General features: G+C 38.9%; 1 protein-coding gene across 5 annotated transcripts; it reads right to left on the bottom strand.

The window, feature by feature from the left end:
- Nucleotides 1–121: 121 nt before the first annotated feature.
- Nucleotides 122–22649, bottom strand: YTHDC1 (YTH N6-methyladenosine RNA binding protein C1). Of its 5 annotated transcripts, XM_062574431.1 has the most exons (18): nt 22533–22649; nt 20915–21004; nt 18503–18604; nt 17542–17870; nt 17058–17412; nt 15518–15607; nt 14964–15017; nt 14233–14327; nt 11086–11194; nt 10869–10986; nt 9754–9838; nt 7824–7990; nt 5242–5324; nt 3798–3834; nt 3665–3704; nt 3501–3563; nt 1918–2052; nt 122–1128 (listed from the first exon to the last, which is right to left on the bottom strand). In XM_062574431.1, the coding sequence occupies exons 1-18, from the start codon at nt 22558–22560 to the stop codon at nt 904–906; spliced, it is 2205 nt and encodes a 734-aa protein (XP_062430415.1). In that variant the 5' UTR covers nt 22561–22649; the 3' UTR covers nt 122–903. The 5 variants fall into 5 exon arrangements, with proteins under 5 accessions (XP_062430415.1, XP_062430417.1, XP_062430416.1 ...); XM_062574433.1 differs by lacking the exon at nt 3501–3563; XM_062574432.1 differs by lacking the exon at nt 14964–15017.
- Between the last annotated feature and the right edge of the window lie 919 nt (nt 22650–23568).

Here is a 23568-nt window from a genome sequence, read left to right as displayed (position 1 = left end):
CAGGCTTCTGGATCAACTTCACCTATTGCAAGTAGGTTTAAAGCATTTTTGAATACAAATGCCTTCCTAGAACTATCAGAACTTATCAAAGGCTGGCAAGATGAAGAAACCCGAACTGAAGTTTTAATTGTTTCAATAGTTACCAATTTATTTTTATAAAAAATGGTAGCAATGTAGAATACACCAATATTTTTCTGGTTCCACACACGCAGGTTGTGAACATTCCAAGCAACGTGTACATTTCGGAATGAGGCTAGACAAGAGAATTGACCAAAGTATTACTGAATGTGGGAAGGTTTTTAAAAAAGGTTAAAAATTAGGTATCAATAGTGTCTTCTTAATATTGCTTTCATTATTGAAGACTTAAAAAAAACACTTGACTTTACAGATAGGGTTAAAAACCAGGAAGGAGGAAGGAAAAAAAAAAGAGGCTGCTACAACACTGCCATACAGTCAAAAAAAAATCATATTTCAATATTTGCATACTTGATAGCAGCATTTTCTCACAGAACCATGTGAAACTACAGTAAGAAAATATCGAAGCAAAAAAAAAAAAAAAAAAAAAAAAGGCAGTTATCCATCAGTATTCAAAAACCCAGAATGAAGTCACTAAGTAGATGAACACTTACTGAGAATTAATCAATATCTACATTCTTAACTGTTTCCCATTCTGCTCCAATAAAAACGTCAACTCGAGTGTCAGCTTTGTGTATTCTATTTTTGGCCGATTTGAGTTTTTCCAGTTCGTAGTTCACTGCATGCTTGGAATAAAGAGGGTCATTATAAATCCTTCTACACAACGAACTTTAAGGAGACAGCTGAAAATAAAATGTACTACTTGTAAACACACAAAAAAATACAAGCTTTTTTTTTTGTTTCAAGTGACCACTGGTTCCAGATGGATTATCTTCGGTATCTACCTCTTTCACCTCTGTCTCTGTCCCGGTCACAAATCCTCTCTCTCTCTCTTTCCCGATCACGGCCTCTGTCACGTTCTCTGTCTCTTCTATTATCTCTCGGTCGGTCCCGCTCCCGCTCTCGGTCCCTCTCACGAGGCCTGCTTCTCCGACCACTGACAACTGCTTGCGTGCGGCGAAGAAAATCATCTACTCTCATATCGTAGTCATGCTGTGATGAAAGGACAGCTCTGTTTATTTTCTTTCCTATATTAATATCCTGTCCCCACCCTTATTTACACAACTAGTTTAACTTTTGAGAAAGCCATAAGAAAGTCAAGTGTGTGTGTATATATACATATAAAAACTTATGTCCAAAGCCTGCATTAATTGACAGCTGTAGTACAAATTTGTTCTTTCATCTTCAGGGCAGCATCAGATATCTGTGCTTCCAAATGCATGAAGCAGAAAATGTAGAGGTTGGGGTTCAAATGCCAAGTACCAACAAGAGACCTGAAAGCTAAGCAGCCTTCAAGGCCAGCTAACATAATTTATTTGCTTCAGGATCAGCCCTAGTTTTGATGTGCTTGTGTAAGTTATAAAACTCAAACTTTTCTGCTGATAAAGAGAAAATAACTTGTTGTGTGTAAATGCAAGTGATGTTACAGTCACATCCTTATTCAAATTAGGCTTCAGGAGGCAAAGTTCACAGCCTGATGACTGGAAACCATTTTGACCAAAAAACACCATGAAACATCTCAATTTAAGAGAATGTCCTGGGAATTCTGCACTTCTGTATCACCTGTAAGAGAAGAGCTTTTCAAAAAAAGCTGGAAGTCTCTAGTCAGTGTAGAAAACTGATCCTTCAAAGGAAAACCAAAACGCACTGTTAAGACCTGTACTTTCAGAGACAGCAAAAAACTTTTTTAAAAATAGGCTATATATATACACTCAAATTTCCTCCCACTCCTGCTCTGTCCATAGACTTCTCTCCCCCTCCTCTGCCTTTGTGGACACTTACTACTCGTTTGTCTCTGTATCTTGCTTCATGTGGTACGGGATGATGTCCTGAGTATGGAGGGTGAGCTTGAGGTGGAGGTGCATGGTGCTGATAGTAAGGGTGATGGGGCGGCTGCTCCATACCTGGATACGGTGGCTACAAGAAAGTTATATGAAGTTTGTTGAATACTCCAAAGCAAGAGTATGTACACAAAGCATAGTGCTGGGAATTAAGAGGCAGAAGTCATCTTTCTTTCAAATGGAAAACTTGACACCTAAACATAACATTACACCTTAGTGAAAGTGAGGCAGAATATTCTAGTGAAGTCTGCATACTTTACTACTTCTCTACCAATGCTTATTTAGAAGTTTGCCCCCACCACCAAAAACAAACAAAAAACCCCTCAACAATTCTGAAAGACACCTTGTTTCCCTAGCTGCCTCGAAGTGATACTTTAAATAAGCATTTGCTAATCAATTTTGCCTTTAAAAAAGTTCTATGGATACAGAATGAAGCTTTTTGTCCAGACCAGCACAGTCTCACTACAAAGAGACTTTAATGCCATTCCCTAAGGAAATATTCCTGTTTTAAATGAACAAGGTTACACTACCTGACAAGTAATTTGACAAAAGGCTACTAGATTTTTCTTTTTAAACAAGACATCTTTTGGCTGTTCCCTTCCACCTCCTTTATCAGAAAGGCCTTTATTTCAGTTATCATCAAAGTATCTTTGCTTGCATTGTGGTTCAAAAACGAAGTAGGCGGAAGTGCTGGACTTCAGGATAACTACTTGAACAACATGCAGAATGGGGAAGAGGCAGAGAAATGATGGCAGGGTCTGGATGGTTAACTCTGTTGGAAAAACTATCTTCCTTCCAGTCTGACAACCTTGTTCATTTCCTTGATTTATGATAAACAAGAGTTCTGTTTTAGCCAAGAAAAATAAGAGGCTACAGCATCATTTCCACATCTAGCAATGCCTTTTGCTCGTTTACAGTGTACACAAGAAACAGGAGAGACACATTTATATTCACTCCATGACTGCTAACAAGACTTCTTTGAATTATACTGTTCAGTACATTCTGCTACTTCCCTGCATGCTTCAATGCCATAGCCAAAAGCAAGCCCCAGCACAACACCTACAGCATGCCAGCCCATCCTATGACCATCTGCAGCAAGTCCACCTCTTTGATGCATTTGCTGTTTGAAAGAAAGCCAATTACTGTGAATATGTAGCAGAACACAAAAATGCATCACATCCTTTTGTGGGGGCTACAAGGGGGTTCTGTTATTTCTTCACAGCTTTTCAGTTTCAGCAGGTTCAAACTAAGCAACATTCCTGCTGCCACACTTCATGCGAGAATGCTGGGCTACTGATGAGAGCAAAGAAAAACAAACCAAACAACCCCCAAAACAACAACCACCCCCCTCCAAGCTCAATATAAGTAGTCCTTCCTCCCCTACAAATTTGACATACATCACAGCAAAAACACATTTTAGCGAAAGGAAAGAGCTGAGTGCAGATCACACATAATAGGCACGTCTAGAGGGGAATGAAAAAGTTGTACTCTTTAGGCAAAAATGGAGCTTAACAAGACACAAACCATTCCTTGCCATGGTGGTGGTGGTCCCATGTTGTGGAATTCCCTCACGTAATCATTATAGGACTGAAATGAAAGACAGTAATATTAATACGTGATGAGTGTTCTTTGGAAGTGCTGAAAGTTGAATGTAAAAAGGTCCCCAAAGCCAGCATGCACTAACTTACCCCATTTAAAAATACATCTCGGCGAACTCCTGAAAATCGTCTGTTGGGAATAAAAAATTTGTAGAACTAAATCCAAGTTATCCATACAGACAAGCTACCAGGACATAAAATGAATAGCATGAACACACCTTACCTGTCTACTTCAGGATACCTGGGATCCTTTATATACCCTGTTCGAACATCAAGCATTATTAATCAAATTTACTATCTCATGAAAACAGTCTTAAAAAAACTCATTAGAATCTATCTTCCATTTTGTGTCATACACCAAGTTTCATATATCTGCCATTAGCTTCAGTTTCAAAAGAACTCTCAAAAACTCAGTTTTCTTCTTTGCTATAGACAGTACAGAAATACAGTTCATTGTAGTAACCCCCTCCCCAAAAGATACATGCCCTTATGAACTTGCACACAGTACAAACAGGGACTTGAAATTTATTCGAACAAGTTGTCTGGGAATGCTCACAGCCTTTGAAGATATTGTCCCCTGGTAGTCTGCTCATAGCACTTACTACCTATTAACCATCTATTCAGTGGGAAGGTGTTAAACTAGGCCAACTCTAAATCCAGTTTCATAACAGGTTCTGTATACAAAACCATTAAGAAAATTAAAAATAAAGTAAAAACATCTGTAAAAGTCCCACAGGGCAATGAACTGTTACAATCATAGTAAGTTGTTGAAGTAAACCTTTAACAGCTCAGCAAAATGATGCAAAACACTAGCCATGCTTCTGGTGCCAAAAAAAATAAGGCTTCTGTACTCTGCTACTTTTAAAGTTTTGTTCTGTACTCCAAACAGTGGTCTTGGAAAGCCATGAAGCAGCAACAACATTCTTTTTGTGCCAGAGAACACAGGCATTGCTGTCAAGTAGGATACAGGTAAGTGCAGGTTCTTAAGAAAGATGTAGAAATCTACCACGGAAGTAATGGAATATATATTTCTAACAGTAGTGAAGTAAGACTCAGTGGATTACAACTGACCAATTCCTAATTCTTGCTTTCTGAAAAGGAAAAAAACTCTGCAATATTACCAGTATGGCCACTGCACTACCCTTATAAAAATTTTTATTTCTGGAGAACAACAGAACTCCTATTCCAAATCCATCATTAGACTCTCCTTATAAAGTGTAACAACTCCCCCCCCCCCCCCCCCAGTCTTTTTAATGTCAAGCCCTTAAAAAACAAACAAACAAAAAAAACACCCCACCACCTCTGGGGGGAAAAAACAACAACAACAAAAAAAAAACCAATAACCAAATGTCTACCATCATCTCTAAACATGGCTTGCTAGTCAGGCAATCTCAACTGACTTTACTGACTTTCCTAACTGGAAATTTCTGATGAATGTTTCAATTTGAAGATCAGTGCATTGATAAGTAGGTCAAGATAGTTCTAGCAACTGACAGGTATTTCAACTACCTATATTAACAAAGCACTTGAGAGGATCCACAATAGCAAAAGGCTGAAAAATTTACACAGTCTCTCTCAAACTTTACTTCTGCATTCATGAGCACTCACTGAAAAAGAGAACACATCTGCGAATTGGTGCACACAAATCTTCATAGTAAGATATTAACCTGGTCTTTGGTGAAACTCAGGAGGATAGTCAATCCTTGGTTTCTTTCTGCTGTTATGAATATCATAATCTTCTGGTCGACGCCTACACAAATTAGATATTAGAGATTAAACAAGGTTGCTTGGAGCATTTGTCACAGCAGAATACCTCACAGGAATAGCTTGAGCTGCCCAGGATCTGCATTTAATCATTTTAAATTTCACTTGCTTCAAAATATCCTATAGCTTTAAACTCAAATACTCAGTCAGATTAAATATCTTTCAATATTAATTTCTGGCCACAGAAGTTCTGGTAGTTAAGGAAGGAATTCTACTGAACGATATCTCAGTACAAAACAAAGCAAAAAAATTTGTCAAAATAAACTCAAACTTATGCTTTAACATTATACTTCCGATATTACATTTTGTGTCAATCTATCAGATAAAAAGAAGATTTACAAAACTAAACACAGTTAAAATAGACTGTAAAATGTAACATTATGTTCAGCAGGCATAGATTAAATTTGCTAGCTACAGGGCAAAGAACACTCTTTCAGAACATTATAAATGAAATCATGCACGCTTTGCAAACTTGATTCTCTTACTACAGCCTAACTTGGTAGAACAATAACATAACTTCTCATGATTTCTATTTTAAGCAATTTACCAGTTAACACATCACTGCCTTTTACAAAAATTTTAGGATTATTTAAGCTTACTAATAATTAAAATAATTAGGGCTCCTTTCTATACCAGAACAGCTCTCTTTCAGAACAGGTGGTATCATTAAGAACTTCACCCCCAATGGAGGAAGTTTGTTTGTAAAACATTCCAGTTGCTCTTATGTCTAATAACAAACTGGAAACCAACTACTAGTTTCATTCCAGCATGATACATAAAACTTAATTGGAGGCTTGAATGCTAATATCAAAGTGTTTTTAAACATTCAACTACAAAACCACTTTTCCCCCATCAGCAAATTTAATTCCTTATGACAAAAGGCATTAAATAAACACTTTCTTAAATCACTTAATTGCTGTGTAACTTGCTCAATGAATAACAAGCTAATGTAGCTTTGCTTTTAGTTTTATAAAGTAATTTCTCCATGCCCTTCCCAATATCCATTTTTAAAGCCCACCATACCCAGTTACTAAGTTTTTTAAAATGAAAGCAGATTCTTTACTCTGAGCAAAAAGCCCCCAAAACAAAGCAGTTGCATCTACAGTAAAATCAGATCAAGAAAAATAAAAGCTGGTGTAAAGAATAAACATACCGCTTTCTTGTAGTTTTGAGAGTGCATTTACGACCGGTATAAAATATGATAGTAACAGTTCATATAGTAGTCCAACTACTGACTTTAAGCTGTAAGCCACATACATAAATGGAGGCCCTGGCAGGCTTGAGAAGGTGTGGTGGTGTTATATGTATATTTGCAGTCCATTGCAAAACCTTCATTTGTATATACTTTATTGCACTGGAAACCTCTTAGCTTAACTTCAAAAGCCATCTTGGTGTTCAGTCCTTTAAAGCCAAAAATAGGGGGGCGCTGCCAGGTTTCCTCCTACCTACTCGTTACAGTGTCCTTTTTTAAGCTCAAGGAAATGGGGACTCTTGTTGTGTATCTGTACCTACCACAGGACGTTTCCACAAAGAGGAAACTTAACCAAGGTTTCAGCCCAAACCATACATCAGTCTGTATGCAAAGTGGCTACACAGGGAAATGGTGTTTGGCAGAAGGGCTAATATCAGTTCTTTGCAAAGACTTCTCCAATTCTGTAACAAGTTATACCCCCTTTTTTCCTGGATATTGATGTTAAGTTCATATAGCAGTGATCAATAACCATGTCGATCCTCTAAAAATACTTTAAAAGTCCACAGGTACTGCCAGCATCTGGAAAGGTTGTATATACAGACACAGCAACAGCCATTCTTTTTGGTTTGTTGCCGGGTCTCCAGGGGCCACTCGATCCCTTTTGGAAAGGACCTACTGTTTTCAGAAGCTCAGCAAGATGTGTGAATTCAGTGGTTACATGTTAGAGAATATTTGGCAATGGGGTTAACACATCACGGTGACACAATTTGAAACAGTCCCAATAATGCTCCTCTTGAATATCAAAATAACTTAAATATTTTATCCTCAAAATGAGGCGGCATCTTCTGCAAAATTATAAGTGATCCTTATAAAAGTCCCATATTTGATAAGGCTTATCCAGAGACACACCTGAAAGAAAAGGCTTTTACAAGATATTAACACATTTTTGGCATATAAAGATTTCCTTCTCTCCATCTAGCCTGCTCATTATAAATCCAAGCTTACCTACAGCTAACATTACATGTTGCATTATCTCAATAAAGGATCTAGTCTAAACTAGGCAGCACTTTAAGAGCTTTTTTCTGCAAAAGCAAAAGATCCCCATTTTCCTCTTGAAAAATGACAGACCAGGGAACCATGTGAAATCCTCAATGAAGCCACAAACTTGTCCATGCAGCTTGATTTGAGGATTTTCTCTCTTCTTTATCGCAGGAAAAGCTTGGACGAATCACATTCCTCCATCACGTTATTCTGACACATGTGCCTATTATCAGTCCAAAGAACGTTTCTAACCTTCCCACGTCCCGAACGGGGTCTCGACGGGATGGGCGTCCTCTTGATCGGGGCTGTGAATGCATTCTTCTCTTGTGCCTCATTTTATGAATGACTTGATACAAGTCAATACTTTCATCAGGAGGGAACAGAAGACAAAGCTGGGTTCCACATTCCGGCTCAATTTCCTAGAATTAGTTAGAAGTTCAGTAGTGGTTTAAAAAACCAAAAGAAAAGAAAGTCTCCCCAATTACTCTGACAACATACATTAGAAAAAGGACTCTTTGAAGACCTTTCAGCATCACTGGAAACAGAGTAAAATATACTTATATTACCTTTCACTCTTTAGGCACAATTTAGTATTTTTATAAAATAATCCAACACTTGGGGCAACCATATCTTCCCATGAGATTATACAGGCCACTTCACTGCTTTGCTATAAAAATCAGACGACTGTTTTTAACCACAGAGAAAATGATAGTCTATTACAAAAAATAAGCAACACAGAGGGGAAAAAAAAAAAAAAAAAAAAAAAAAAAACTATTCTAGCTTCACACACAAAGCCATGGCCTAATGAAGATGACTATTATTTGAAAATGAATGCCTTGGAGTATGATAGATCCATGAAAACAAGCTCAAAGCTTGACAGCAGTCAGAAAAGGCAAATCAAACGCTCAGGATTATTACAAAAGGAACAGAGAACGAGTAAATCACAACACCACACTGAAAATCCGTGTTCCACCCACACATTGAATATCAGGTGTGGTTCTGACCCCTTTCTTTAAAAATGAAAAGGAGGGTAGGGGAAAAACAAGGACAGCTAAGCATATGGAACAATTCCTATAAGGAATGACCGAGCAGGTCAGGGCTCCTCAGCCTAGAAAAGAGTTGGTGGGGTATGGAAGAGAAATAGGGGCCATCAAATGAAGCCAATAGAAGCCAGGCATAAGACAATCCAAAGAGTTGCTTCTTCCTCAGGCTGAGTAGCACGCCTGGGGAATGCCTTACCAAAGGATGTTGTAGACATGAGAAGCTCACATGAGTTCCAAGGGAGACTGAAGAGTCCCCAGAAGAGAGGTCCATTGGGAGTTATACAAAATGTAAATGGGTAAACCACAACCACTTTGAGAAATAACTCAAATTGAATAGCTGGAAGAACAAGCATCATGCAATTCAATGCTTGTCCTGTACCCGATGGTAGCACAATTTTATAGAAACAAAAACACACTGACTGCAACTCTAGAGTTAGGTGGACACAACATTTAAACATCTTTCCTTGACCATTTAACAGAAACTAAGTTAACTGAAATCTTTTTTGTATCACACTGAATTTGAACAAGAGAAAAAAAAAAATCAGTTCTACATCTGCTACCCAAAACAGTGAAAGTGAACATGTGCTGAATAACTCAAGCAGTCTACATTTTCCATACACTATGGGTATTATGCAACTCCCATCTTGCTTTAGGAAAGTGAATCCTATTGAATTGTTTTAATCAAAGCTACGTTACTCCTGATGACAACAGCAGTAATTGTACTCTGGGATATCTGAAAAGACAAAGAGCCACCTCACTTAAAATGTATAGGTATATACTTTGCAATGGTACAGTCCATTCCCTAAGCAACACAGTAGCTAAGAAAAACAATGCAGAAGACAGTTGAGAACACCAGAATTAATTCTTAAAAACCAATGCTGTAGTGGTTTGGACATCGTACAATGCAAGCTACATTACATTTGGATCCTCAAATATTATACAAATTTGCAACATCAAATACAATTTATTGCAAAGACAACAACAAAACTGGCATTGTATTATCTAAGTGCCCTTGCCACTAGACTTCACAGGGAGGAACTGATCTAAAAGACTCCCAGTCTTCTGTAAGTACAAAGCTGTAAGCAAGCACTAAAAATGTACTACTGGAGAGAAAAGGGGGTGAAAACAAAAGAACAAACCTGTCCATCGCGTCCAATCTTTACTGGCTTATGTTCATTCCAAGGATTGGTCAGGTGAGCAGATTTAGTGAAGGGTAATTCACGCCTAAATATGCAAGTGGCATCATTTATAGTTTTGTCTCCATTCTTTGTAAAAAAAATGCACACAATACGATATTGCACACAGAATAACCTCACAGCCTTTGCACTAACAGGACTCCAAACGAATAATTTATGCATCAGTAAGAAAAGAACTAAAGACTGCATTTTGACTAATTCTAGTATTAATTATCATAGTCCATACTATGACCTCCTATCTTTTTAAAAAGAAAGAAGTTAAATGTGAATACGCTCACCAGTTTTTATGCGAGGTAGTAGCTACACGTATACTTCATAACAATATCACTGAAATACAGGCTTGTGCGAACTGATCTAACTTTTTGAAGCCAGCCCTGCTTTGAGCTGTAAGTTGGAATCCAACTTTCAGATATTCTTCCTGATCTAGGTTTTTCTACAATTTGAAGCCTCACCTTTTCCGTTTTCATTTTTTTGTCAGCGCAAATGCTTGTGTAACCATGCACTGAATTCAGAGGACTGACATAGCTCATTCTCTTTAGAACCTTTTCTTTAAGATATACTCAGTTAAATAAATGAAGTTACTGTTCACGTTCCATCTATTAGACAAATACCAATAATATTTCATAAATTATTTTAGAACAGTAATGTTTTGTTTAGTCAGATTCTGAGGTCTGACTGAAGACAGAACTGTCCTTCAAATCTTTTTCTGTTCTCCACAACCATTCATTCAAGTGAGCAGCTCATTTTACTCAAAGACTTCAGAATATAATTTTCTAATTTCAGTACAAGAGACCAGTGAAGGAACACAACGAAGTGTTAAAAATCTCTAAGTGACTAATCTGTCTACACAGGAAAACATTTGCTATACCACATGTATATGTATAGCACTGAGTCTCAAACTCAGTAACACAAGAGTAGGGATGTGAAGAGGATGGACAGCAGCCCTCTGGTTGAACTCAAGTTTTCAAAAGGATGCTGCCAGCACTCTCGAGAAATACACAGAAATGAGATTATAATGCCTCATAACTAAACAGCAATACAATTTAAATATTATTTACCTGCAAATCCAATCAATTTTAAAGACACCTCCCAACATTTTTGCATTCATTCCTGCAGGCAGCACCCAGTGTATAGGTGATCCTCCATGATGGGACTCTGAAGACAACCTTGCAAATCCTGAAGGATTTCATAGGAATTGTAACAAAGACAACAGAAAAGCTACTGCACATAAAAGCTCACTTTCACTTACCTTGATAAAAGCTCAGTTACACTTACCTTGGAATTTGCCACTCTCTCTTACAGAAAATATCAAAATTACACTCCTCGCTGATCTAAACGCAGCATTAAGCTTCTTTTCATTGACTGGAAGTGTTGACCATACTCCCTAAAACAAAACAGCCCACCCCGCAACAAAATATAAGAGTTAATCCCAAGTGATTTAGCTAACAGAAGATTTCAAGTATGTACTTGAGGTGGGAAAAACAAGACCAAAATACTGTTCTGAGATAAAACATCACAGGTGGCCGAAATAGAGAGACACATTTATTACTAAATTCAGTTCCTTAAAAAAAAAATAGCTTGCCTCATGATTTAATGTGTAAAAAACTGCTTTTTCGATCTTTCCCGAGCACTGTAGATGCATTTAGATCGCCCGTAAAGGCTTTATTTGTAATTATGATGAAAAAAATAGGAAACCCCCGACCTTTATTATTTTTAAGTTGTGCGACTTTGGGAGTTGATCCTTACAAAGAAAAAAAAATGAACACAAAGTAGAAAAGCACAGAAGGATCTGTGCAGGAGGACAGATAGGTAGAGCTAAATAACCCTGATGATATAACAGGCTAGTAGAGAGCTTGCAAGCTAACTCTTTTAGTGAATAGACAGAATACAAATGACACCAGAGCAACATTTTAAATTGGCAAGACAGCCCCAAGCAGTTTTTTCCAGCCTCCCCATCCCCATCTGCCAGGTCATACCTTTTCCCTTATGCCAGACATTTGTGCAGCCATGCACAAAGAAGTCCTTCACCACAGACAGAAGTACCAATTTGGCTACAGAATAACCAGTTTGTTGCATTGCTTTTCAGCAAGATCAGCTCCACAGTCCATTTCCTTGTGAAAACTGGGAGGAGGAGCTTAAACTGGTTTAGTATGCTTAAGTTTCAACCTCAGAATACAATCTTGCAGTGGGCTGCTACCAAAGGAAGTGTTCTCCCCACTTCCCTTTCTTCTTAAGGCATTCTTCACATTCTGTTCTCTATCCAGTCTAGTACTTGTCTGACCCTTTGGAAATCCAATTCACTGGAGCTGAGTCAGAGAACTATCTTTTCCCCCACTGTTATTAGTTTTCCATCAGATTTATATTCCTTTAGGCTGTTTGTGGAAACCACATTGTGAGTTAGAGCAATTTTCATGCTGGCTCCTGCACAAGAGCCAGGTTCATTTACAGGAATTGCAGTGGCAAAGCACTGATGTCCACACACAGACAAAGCAACCACTCCAACAGCTTTAGGCACTAGTATGCTTTTGCTGCCGAAAGCATAGAGGAGACTGAACAGTTGTTCTACCATAAAAAGCTAAACTAAGGATCAGTCGGCTTTGCTACACAGACCAGACTCAAAATGGAGGAAAAAATAAATAAAAAAAATGTCCAGAAAGTTACATTTTAAGATTAATAGGTTTAATGTTACTCTATTTTAGAGCAGTTTCCTTAATAGAACCTTCTGCTTCACACATATTATGTAACAGTAAATCAGTTTTTTTCCTCCACATCCTTTTCCAAGCACTTAGAATGCAAATACAAAGCAACAAAAGTGGCTTGGTGCCATTTCTCAGCAGCTGAAATCCAGTGCTCTAGAATCCTTTCCAAGTAATTCCCTTGCACTAGCTCTACCATACAAACATTTTTGCATAAGGGCTTGGATCCTGGAACCAACTTTAAAAAATTATTCGTTTTTACAGTGTTAGATCTCAGCCAAACCCACCTTCTGAACCTGCTCACAAGCACACTGAAATGAAGAGAGACAAAAGGGAGAAAATGCAATCATGGCCTACTCGACATAGGCTGGTTTAGGATGCTATTAAACTGACCTTGAAGAAGGCAGGGGGGAGAAGATGGCTTAGTCTGTGTATTTACACAGAGTCTAGCAAGTGATCAAGGACCCAATACCCTTACTATCTTTGAGGATTTGGTGGATTGCAAAGAGGTTATAAATAATTCTGCACTCTTTCAAGTGCACTTCCATAGCATGACAAAACTTAAGTCACCACAGGGGATATGGAAACTCTAGGGCAGCTGATGGATACTGACAGAACAACAGTTTTAATACATTGTTGTTTAAATTTAACACAGGAAGCCCAGAGAAACAAACCCTGTGCTCCAACGAGCCACATAAAAGCTCACAGAATTTCCTTACTTAGAGGAGCAGTGATCATGATGATACATCACCCTTCTGAACAGTACTCCTACCAGAGGCATCTAAACAACGCTGTGGCCTATGCAAGGTTCATGAAAAGTCAATCAGTTTGGTACACGTGAGCCAATCCAACGGCTCAGCATCACCAAGTAGAAGTGATCCCGCATTGATTCTCATACTCTCGCTGCTTATCTTCTATCAGTTATGGTACTCATCTGACTGTGGAGGAAGAGTTAATACTAAAGTGCAAAATCCAAAGGAAAACAACCAAGGCACCGAAACGCAAAGCTCCCCCAGCTCAAGGGAATCAGCAAACACACGCTGATTCGGTAAGCCAGATTTTGGTAGTACAGTTCTTACAGTAGCTTCTGACAAGCTGTAAAACCTTTTTTTTTTTTTTTTTTAAAAAAAAAAAAAAGCACAAGATCTTATTTCAGAATTTCTGAATAAACATGCAAATTGTTTCTTTATTACAATAGCCTATTCTACTTTTTTCAAGAGTTTCAACTCAGTCTTGCCTCACAAAAATAGCAACATTGCATACATTCATTGTATTTTGCAGCTCTTCCTGGATACATCTTTACAGCCAGCAGTTTTACAAAAAAGTACTATCTAGAAGCAAGCATTAGGCAAAGCACCTCGGAGATTCCACAAGCACAAGAAGAAAAGAATCATTTTTACATAGTAGTAAGTTGCTTGAATTAGCTCTAATGCTATCCATTGCCAACTGTTCCCTCAAGAGTCTCAGTGGCAGATTAAACTCCAGTCTTAGCTCTCACACAGCTTAAGCTCCCTTTTTAATCGTAGTCTGCCACGATAAAGGACTGATAGTCTAGAAACTTCTCCGTGTTATAATGGAAGTCAAGTAGCAAGCATCAAAAAATAAAAAACCACCAAGCAGCAGTAGTTATTCCATATTTGCCTCTGCCAAGATTTGAGTGGTAAAGACTATATGTACCAGCACACTTTTCTATAGTCAAATTAGCCTGAATAAAATTTTAACATACCTTAGCTTTAGCAAGCGATACGTTTTCATGGTTATTACTCTTGATGAGAAAAAATCTTGCATCTTGGAGAATGTATTTAAGTTTACTTGTTTGGTCTGAAAAAACAAAGCGTCAAATAAGCTAAAATGTAAATATTTACATAAAAAAAACCCAACAACAACAACAAAAAAAACTTCGTTGTGAGTGTAGATAGTTGGTATCTTCAAAATATACTGTATCCCACTCAGTTCCTACCTATAGGTCAAGATAGTCAACCACCCCAAAATTTGAAGGTTTAGACCACAAAATGTGAAGCTTTAAAGGAGTAAGGGAAACCAAATCAAAACTAAAACCTCAGTACTTAAGGAAAAAAGAAAAAAAACAAAGAAAAAAAAAAAACAAAAGCACCCGTCAGTGATGTTCCGATATACAGGATTTGTATCCTTGCTTAGAAATCTTTGGACAATCATTGGGAAACTTTTGTATCAACCGAAGTCTTCCAATACAGTATTCTGAGACATTTCTTTTTTCAAAGGCATTTAAATTTTTTGCTTTGCTGTCTCTGCAAGGAGCAAAATAATGGAACTTTCTGCATCTCACCCTCAAAACACGCAAAATTGTTATGTTATGCTCATAACGATAAAGTGCTCAAACTGAATTATATCGGAACATTACTACTTAGACATAATTTAATGAACAGAGACAATGGTTTGTTATGGGGCATGCATTAAAAATTCAAATTTAAATGATACCTTTTTGGACAGCACGAACGGAAGATGATAATTTCTCATGCTTCTTTTCTGAACCTGTGTTTAGCCAAAGTACATTTGTTCAGATTGAGCCTTAATAGAGATAATATACAATTTCTACAGCCTTGTCACATACAATTTTCATTCATGACAAATTATGCTTTCTGGCGCGCACCCACACACACACAAAAAAAATACTGTTCAATGTGCACGAGTGTTTTGCTTTATTTTTTGTTTTTGGGTAGTTTGGTTTGAGTTTGTTTTTAAAATAGTATTTGAACAGTTTCCTACTCAGAAAACTAGTCACTGAATCATCATCTTCCAAGTTTAAAACAAAAAAGTGAAAATACCACTTAAGCAACAGAATAGCATTAAAGTAACAAGAAAGCCTACTTCCCCCCAAAGGTATCCACCACACACAACATGCCAGAAGTCAATAATCAAACTATAATCAAGCTACATACCCCATAAATTTCTACAGCCAGTTAAATTTATTTTAGTTTACACAGTAAGATTTGATGCAAGTCAGGACAACAAGCAGTAAAAGGGAAGAATACCTGCATATGATTCTGATGCAGAACTTCCACTTCTGTCAAAAACAATTGGAGAGATACCTCTGGCTCGTTTTCTCTCCTTCTTTTTCTCATCTAAAATTCCCCAAAACAAATAACAGCAGTATTGTAAAATTCAACCGGCAGACAAAATTCAAATAATAAATCTTGAGACAGGCAAACAGTATCTGTACTGATTAAGTTAGCATTTGGCTTGCACATGAAAATCCCAGTTGCTCTCCATAATGCTCCTCCAAAATACCATGACCAAAATAAGAAAACACTAATTATGCAAATTTTTCATGCACAAAAGGAAAACAAGTATCACACAATTAAAAATTCCACGCAAAGGTATGGACAGAATTAATTTACAGGGTGTTTTACTACTGGCACTCTAGTTCTCTTCAACCTTTAGCCAAATTTGAAACACACACCACCCACTGTGTTGTGACAATGACACTGCCTCCTGTTTGCTCAAAGCTCAATAAAATGGCAAGAAAAAACGCCATTGGCATGAAAACAAAGTGTTGTGACACATAGGCAATTATTTCTACTCTCAAAAGAGTTGCATTATACTACAGAGCTTTTTAAAATTATTATTACAGCCTCACTTATCTTAAGTTACATCTTCCTGTTCTCTATTTCCAGATAGCAGAACTTAGTCAAAAGACTGGTGCTAAGTTATACAGGAGGACCACCTATGCAGACTTCAGACAAGACAGCTATGCAAGAAGAATCTTAACACAGACGTAAGCCTTTCTCTTACCATATAAAACTGTATCACATTAAACTCTCCAGTGTTTCCTAACTATATTACAGAGATCACCTTTTTCAAGGCTCACTTAATCCAAACATTTTATGTCTGCTTATATGGAGATAACTACAGGGAAAAAAAAAGAGCTATTATGCAAAGAAAGGGGTTTGCCATGAATCCGCAATTTTCTGAACAGTGCAGGTCAATGACATTAACATTTCATTTCTTTAAGTCAGAACCAATCATAACAGACAAGTGCGAAGCAACAGTTTCTTATTTCCGCTTAAAGTATTTTTCTGGTTTTAAGCTCGTCTTAGTAGCTAATCGTTTCAAACTAAGTTTTGACTTTGATTCTGAAAGCAGCCAGTACTTAAGACTCAGCTATTTAATATAATCCCTTCTTCAGGAAGCTAGTGCTTTTTCCTTGCACCACTCTACTTAACCATTCATCTAGATCAATGTAGAATAGCTCACCACCAGCTTAAAGTGAATTGTATAGAAAACTAAGCCACGAGATACATAAAGGAATATTAACTCTAACGTTTTAAAGCATTGAATAGCAAAGTTGAATCAATCAAGTACTATGAACCTTCAGCATGGCACTCCTGAAATCCACACATCTCAGTGTAAAAGGACACCACTTCCCAGCATAATTTTCCCTTGCCTGTTGATATTTCATTTTACTTGTGCTTCCAAGGGTTAGTTTTGACGTTGGTCCTGAAGTAATATTGTAAAAGCAACCTAACTTTTAATGGCAAGGAATTTCAAGTTAGTGTGCTAAAAGTTACCTACCTGATGCCTCTGAACCGGAACCAGATCTGACTGACCCATCTGTGAAAGATGCAGATTCAGAATCAGAATCACTGGCTTCACTTCGTGTGTCATAGTCATTTCCTTCCTTCTGATCTCGCTCATCCTGTTCATATTCTTCTTCATCCTCCTCCCCATCTTCTTCCACCTCTTCATCCTCCTCCCCTTCATCATCATCTTCTTCCTCCATTCCTTCCTCTTCATTCTCTGTATTGCCTTGTTCAGAGGAGCCACTACTGCCAGTCTCGTGATCTGAGCAATATTCCTCAGAATTCACCTCTTCTTTGGAAGAATGGCTGGATCTGCTTGGTCGTCTATCCATTTCATGTCTGATTCTCTGATGTTTAAAGAAAAAGTGAATCAGCAGTCATATAACATTGTCAGGATGGACACACAGTCCTAAGAGAATGTGCCTTATAAAAGTCTCATAACTGTTTTATTATAAGGCAGCAAGAACATTTACTACCTCTGAACCATCTGGTGTGGAAGACTTTGCCCTTCTGTCAATATCCCTCTTCCGCATGCAAGTTTTTTCTGGTTGTCCTTTATAAGGTTCCCTGGAACTGCTTGACATGCGTGTCTTTCGATCACCATCTGGACGCTTGTTTCTATCCGACCTCTGATATTCCTCATTCTTGTATTCTGATACTGGCTTTCCTTTCGTACTCACTATTCTCTTGTTACTGCTAACTGACGAACTAGGTGGCTTTGGCATCATTTGCCTTGAAGAATGCACAGAAGGTTTTTGTCTTTTGCTTTCAGCATTTTCCATCCTGTCACTTTTTCTTTTTGATCCTTAAATAAAAAGAGATACCAAGTTCAATGTTATTTTGTATATCAAACTGTGCAGAAATGCCTACTTCCTCTAGATTTGCTATTTCCCCCGTCAAAGGTAGCATCTTCTGGTTTTAAGCTTCATCTTAGTAGGTTTTTTCTACAATGACATCCAAAACTGCTCATTAGGAACAACTGATGATCTGAAATGAATATGATTTTAAAATAGCAATCAATTTTTTAGACTTTGATAGGCTTTAATGCATTCCAGATTTAATATATGGGAACATTAATTCCAATGCTTAAAGGATTAGCCTACAGCAAAATTACCAACTGAGCTGGAATCAGACTTCGAAACCCTCTTGCTCCCTTTCTGCTTCACTTCACTGAACCAAAAAGTACAGTGATTTTTCTATCAGCAAATACATTTATAAAGAAACCAAACTCAGCAACTCCTTTTGAGACAAAAAGAAACCAAACTAAATGTTTGTTCAGAAAGACAGGTGAAAAAGTAGACGCTGATGAAAAAGATTTTCGGACCTCCTTCCGTCTGTGATTCAGACTGTAAGAGCTGTTACTTCAAAGACTTTAATCTTGTTATCACAGATGTTTTTACTGCCTACTTTCTTGTAGGACCTTCACAGATCACCTACCCTTTTTCTCACTTTTATCTTGCTCACTATCAGGGTTATACAACTCATCATCTTGGTCAGGAGCATCAGTCAAAATGTCATCCAGAACATTCAGTTCACCATCTGAAAACAAAATACTAAAGTTAAAAAAAACACTGTAAACAGTCTGAAGATGCCACCAACAGTATAACTATTTACAAACTGAAAAAATTCCCCCACTTTATCGATCTGAAACACTGAAAATTAAAGTCTTGATTTTTTTTCACAACCAAAAGGATCAATCAAAGCCAACACAAGTAGTAAAATATGTTACAGGATGCCCTTATAAGGTCTGAGTTGGCTCCTCATGTCACACAAGCTTTGCAGAATAGCTGACCTACAAATGAATGGCTTTAAAAAAAAGCCTGTGAAAAATTAAGACGAAAGGGAGAGTAGGAGGTAGCCTGAATGCCATAAACAGAGAGGAATGACCTCTGTCTTCAAAAATCTGATGAAGAACTTCATCAATTTATTTCTCCTCCTCCCCCACTATTTTTGTTGTTAGAAGGGGGAATTTTTTGGTTTACCACAAGGAGAGAAAATTCAACAGGACAGAATACGGTAATAATAAGATCTTAAACCATGGTGCTCCACTGAAGAGGTGGAAAGAGGTACCTATTTGCTCCATAATTAATTCTGATTTGCCCTGAAGAAAAACTAATTCACTCTGACCAAAAAGCATCAAAACTTCAAGGACATTAATGCTTAGAGAAGCTAAATGACCACACCTGGTCACACAGCTTTCTAAACTTGTCACTGTTTCCAACTATGCTTCAATCTGAAACCCATAAGAATAGGTAGCAATTCTGGTAGATGAGGGCTTCATCAGATAGGACTACAAATCTATATTCCAGGCGCTTTCAAAATGAGAGTGGACTAAGCATAAACATGCAAAGGGACAAATAATAGGAAAGGTATTAGCTTCAGAATTTCATACTACTCCTCCTGAACTCTGGAATTCTTAGCTCTTTCACTGTATATTACTATCAGCAATGACACTTTCTGCATTTACTCATTTCAAAGAAAGCAGAGCAAACTCCAAGGATTCAGCTAGTTGACAAGATCTCTAAAAGATGCATTGTGTAAGGACTTCTGTGCTGGACAAAAATCAGGGGTAAAGCAGCAAAAAAAAATCCTCTAAATTTGGCAACCTATCTCAAAATCCTGAGTAGAAGTTATATACTACGATATTAAAGAAAGACATAATTCCCCCATTTCAGGAAAAAAGTTGATAATATCATTTTATCTCTGTGATATACTCCTGAATACGAGTTCAACATAGTGTGCTAGCTTCCCTGTTGGCATTTCTTTATTTCTCTGGGGAGAAGAATGTAGAAGCTGTCATAAAACCACATAGTTACTGTATCTATTGCAAAGGAAGTGGTGCAGAGAGGTGGATGGAGCCTTTCACTGGCAGCTTGCCATTAGAGGACATTTAAATATGACATGAGGCTGCATCATCACTCTCTTGGGAAAAGATTTTTACATCTGTTGGCACCTATAGCAGCACAAATATTTACTGGGGATATTGATGAGAGATGTGACACCCAGATTCCTGGCTGTGCAACTGCTAAATATCTGCTGCAACCCCATGGCTTGAACTGTCCTTCCCCACAGGCAAGTTCACATATAAGATTTTGTTAGTGGAGACCATGAAAGAGAGGTGTATTAAGATTAGACTATTCAATATATCACCATACAAGAGCACAAACACTGAACCTCAGGTTTGTTCTACTTGTGGTGAGGCAACAGCATATTGAGCAAACTAGATTCACCTCAGCTACTGCAGTAGCATTCAGAGGTGTTAAAAGATTGAGGTATCAGCTGACTCAGAAATAAATGAGAAAGTAATGAAAATTCAACAAAGGAAGCAAGCTTGGTACAGACTCTCTAAAGAATCCCTTCAGAGTTAGATGACCTGATTTATAGTCGGAACCTTAAGCAAGCATTCAAAGGAAAAAGGCAGATGGGATCCCCCCAATACACACACACTCACCCCCACATAAATGTATACATTTGACCCCTAAGAAATTGCCAGGCCTATTTAACAGCCTGATGACATAAAAAGGCAGTCTGACCATTGGGTTCTCTTCTCCTTAAGTAAATTCCATGAGGTAATTCCACTAACTCAACTGTCACTGTGAGCACTGAACCTGATTAGCAAGATAAATTGGTTTAGAGAGGGCATGATAAGCATCAGAAAAACAAAAAAAAAGGAAGCATGAAATGGGTAGAGAGACAGACTTCTTACAATTCATGAGTACAAAAGGGGAAAGGTCCAAATGGGTATCTCTTCCATTTCACTACAGATATTCCCAACTGTGCCCTCCTGCAACACATCTTGTGTTGAATTCCAGGCTGTGTTGGACTCTTCCATGAACAATTTTAACTCACCTGAAACAGCAAAAAAGTAACCCAGGGAAGGTTTTTTTCTCTGCTGGCCATGAGAGTTAAATCTGCTCAAGGAAGGGTCCAAACATGCATCTGAGTTGGCAAAAGAGAGGGTATAAGATCAGGAGATTTAAAGCAAAAATGACAAGCAAGATTTATTTCCAGTTTCCCAAAGTAGTGAAATAGCATTTATATTCTTGAAGGAGCAAAGAAATAATTTCACATTTACAGTAGGGACAAGTTCAGTTACAAATGAAAGTGCATTAACAGTTGCTAATGAGTAATAATCAGACCTCCTATAGGGGAGAAAATTAAAAGCAGATTAAAACACAAAACAAAAAATGTGTCTCAGTTGCTACCCTTGTCTTGGTCATCATCATCAATTAAAAAAAAAACTCAAGCTAACATGGATAAATTGTAATATTAAAACAAACTGGCAAAAGACAATAGTAAATATTTCTCTGCTCTTCTCCAATGGAAGCTCAAGCCTATCTGAACACAGTCCAGTCATACCATAACCCACAATTCTTACAATATTAATGCTAAGAACTAAAAATTAAAAATCATTTTACTCACTACTGCTAACAAAATAAACTGATAATTTTTAACATGATCTAATTTCACATAGAATACTGGACATAGTAAACTTTCATCACTCTGAAGACATTTCATGGTACCTTTCCCACAAAGTCTTCCATGAAATGCATCCAATGGAAATCCAAAATAATATAAGCCAACCCACACCAGAGTGATCCTTTACCTTTATTCTGTAATTAATAACAGCAACGTAACCTGCTAATTATAACTAGTTACATTGCTAGCCACCACACAGCAATTTTCCACAGTTAAGTTACATTTTCATTCATTAAAAATTTGATTTAATGAAGACTGACTTATAGTTTTCTCAGAGAAAACGTACATATCATGTTAGCTTCTGCAGACAGTGACATTTAGGAGTGTTCTGAATAGATGTTACCCTGGAAATGTTCAATTCCCTTATTTCAAGCATGTTTACCCATAGTGCCCTGTAAGCACAACTGAGTCTGGGCAAGATAGTAAAATAGAGCAGAAAATACCACAAAACGCCTTAATGCAAGCTTCTGATTGCAAATATTACAGACCACATTCCTTCATGGAAAATCCTATTTAAAAGAAAAAATAAATAAAAAAAAAAAAAGGAAGGCTAGCCATCCGAGGAGAAATAAAAAAAAAGCTGATGCTTTCCGTTAAAAGATAACCAGCAGAGAATGACTGCCAATAATGGAGAACTTGCTGCCCGTGCACTTATTCGCGGCCCCGCTGTTCGAGTCACCTTGCCCTTAGCGCACCGCCGCCAGGCACCGAGGACATCCCTCAGGGCGCCGGCGGAGCTTTTCCCCACAAGCAGCGCCCCGCCGGGCGCCGGCACGTCCAGCGGCTGCTGAAACCGCCCGCAATGGGCGCCTCCCGCCCCCACCGCTCTCCTCACGGAAGCTCCCCTACACCGGGCGAAGGCCCAGCGCCCGCAGTCGCGCAGGCCGCAGGGAGGGGCAGGGGGCCCAGGCGGCGGGACACCTCCCCCATACAAGCAGACACCCCTCGCCAAGCCCCAGCCACCGCCCGCGGCGCCGCCGGCAGCTACCTTTCTCCTCCCGGCTGTCCGCCGCCATCCCGCCGCCGCCGCCGCCGCGACGCGCCGAGCACCTAAGATGGAGGCCGGCTCTTCCTGCGCGGAACGAGTCCCCCTTCCCACAGTGCACCGCTTTGTTTACGCTTCTTGCGTCATAGCGCGGTGGGCGGGAAGGACTGCAGGAGGAAGAGAGGGAGAGAGAGAGAATGCGTCCCTGGCGGCGGCGCATGCGCAGTACCGCACCCCGGCGTGGAGGTAGGGGAGGGACGTGCGCGCGCCCATAAGAGCGTGGCGGGCCGCATGCGCCGCGCTTGCGCGCGCGGCCGGTGGCCGGGGTGGGGGTGGTGGCAGCGGCGCTGGGATGGGCGGAATTTTGCTGTGAGGAGGTGACTGCTGGGGCCGTGGGCGGCTGTCCGAGCGGCCTCGTATGCTGGGAGAACAGCTGTGGGGAGCGGGGCGGGCTTCCCCCAGCGCTCAGGCCTGCTGTTCCGCAAGCTTGCCGCTGCCTGGGTGGCTCTGGTTCCCGTCAGGTGTCTCCGCAGCTGCTTTGTATTTTTGTTTTATTTTGTTCTTCCCTCTTAAGCGGGATTTTTTTTTCAATACTCTAGGCAATATTTGACTTGTTTTATCGCATTCATATATGGAACAAGTGCGTTTATAAACCCGAGGCAGGTTTTTAAAGTAACTCGGGGTTAGTGCCTGATGCCTACCTGCACTAACATGGCTCAAAACCGTTGCTGTCTCATCTTAGTAACCGCTAGGGCAGCTTCCGAAGAGGACTGGGGACTGTGTGCCTTGCAGTAGTTTGTTCAGGCTGTGTGCGATTTGAAAGAATCAAGTGAGAGCTTATTTTGTGATATTTCACATCCTGTTAACTGGCATGTTCTAGATACTCTACCTGCCCCCCCTTTTTTTTGACCTAGAGAGGATGCATAGCAAGGTGCCTGATGCTGCTGACTAATGAAAATTCTTGTTTTAAAGCTGCAGGCTTTTTTTAGGATAGTCTGATGGGTGCCATCAGTTGACTCAATCCCTAGACTTGCCCCCT

This window comes from Rhea pennata, chromosome 4, assembly GCF_028389875.1.
Source record: "Rhea pennata isolate bPtePen1 chromosome 4, bPtePen1.pri, whole genome shotgun sequence".
In the NCBI taxonomy this organism is placed as follows: domain Eukaryota; kingdom Metazoa; phylum Chordata; class Aves; order Rheiformes; family Rheidae; genus Rhea; species Rhea pennata.
Note: the sequence above shows the minus strand (reverse complement) of the source record. Positions and strands in the feature narration are given on the sequence as shown.

Excerpts from the sequence above, each read along its gene's own strand:
- YTHDC1 (XM_062574431.1), bottom strand. The coding sequence starts at position 22,560 with ATGGCGGCGGACAGCCGGGAGGAGAAAG. Across the intron at positions 15,608-17,057 it reads TTCCGGTTCAGAGGCATCAG|ATGAGAAAAAGAAGGAGAGA; the intron begins GTAGGTAACTTT and ends GGGGAATTTTAG. Across the intron at positions 3,835-5,241 it reads TGAGTTTCACCAAAGACCAG|GGTATATAAAGGATCCCAGG; the intron begins GTTAATATCTTA and ends ATGTTCGAACAG.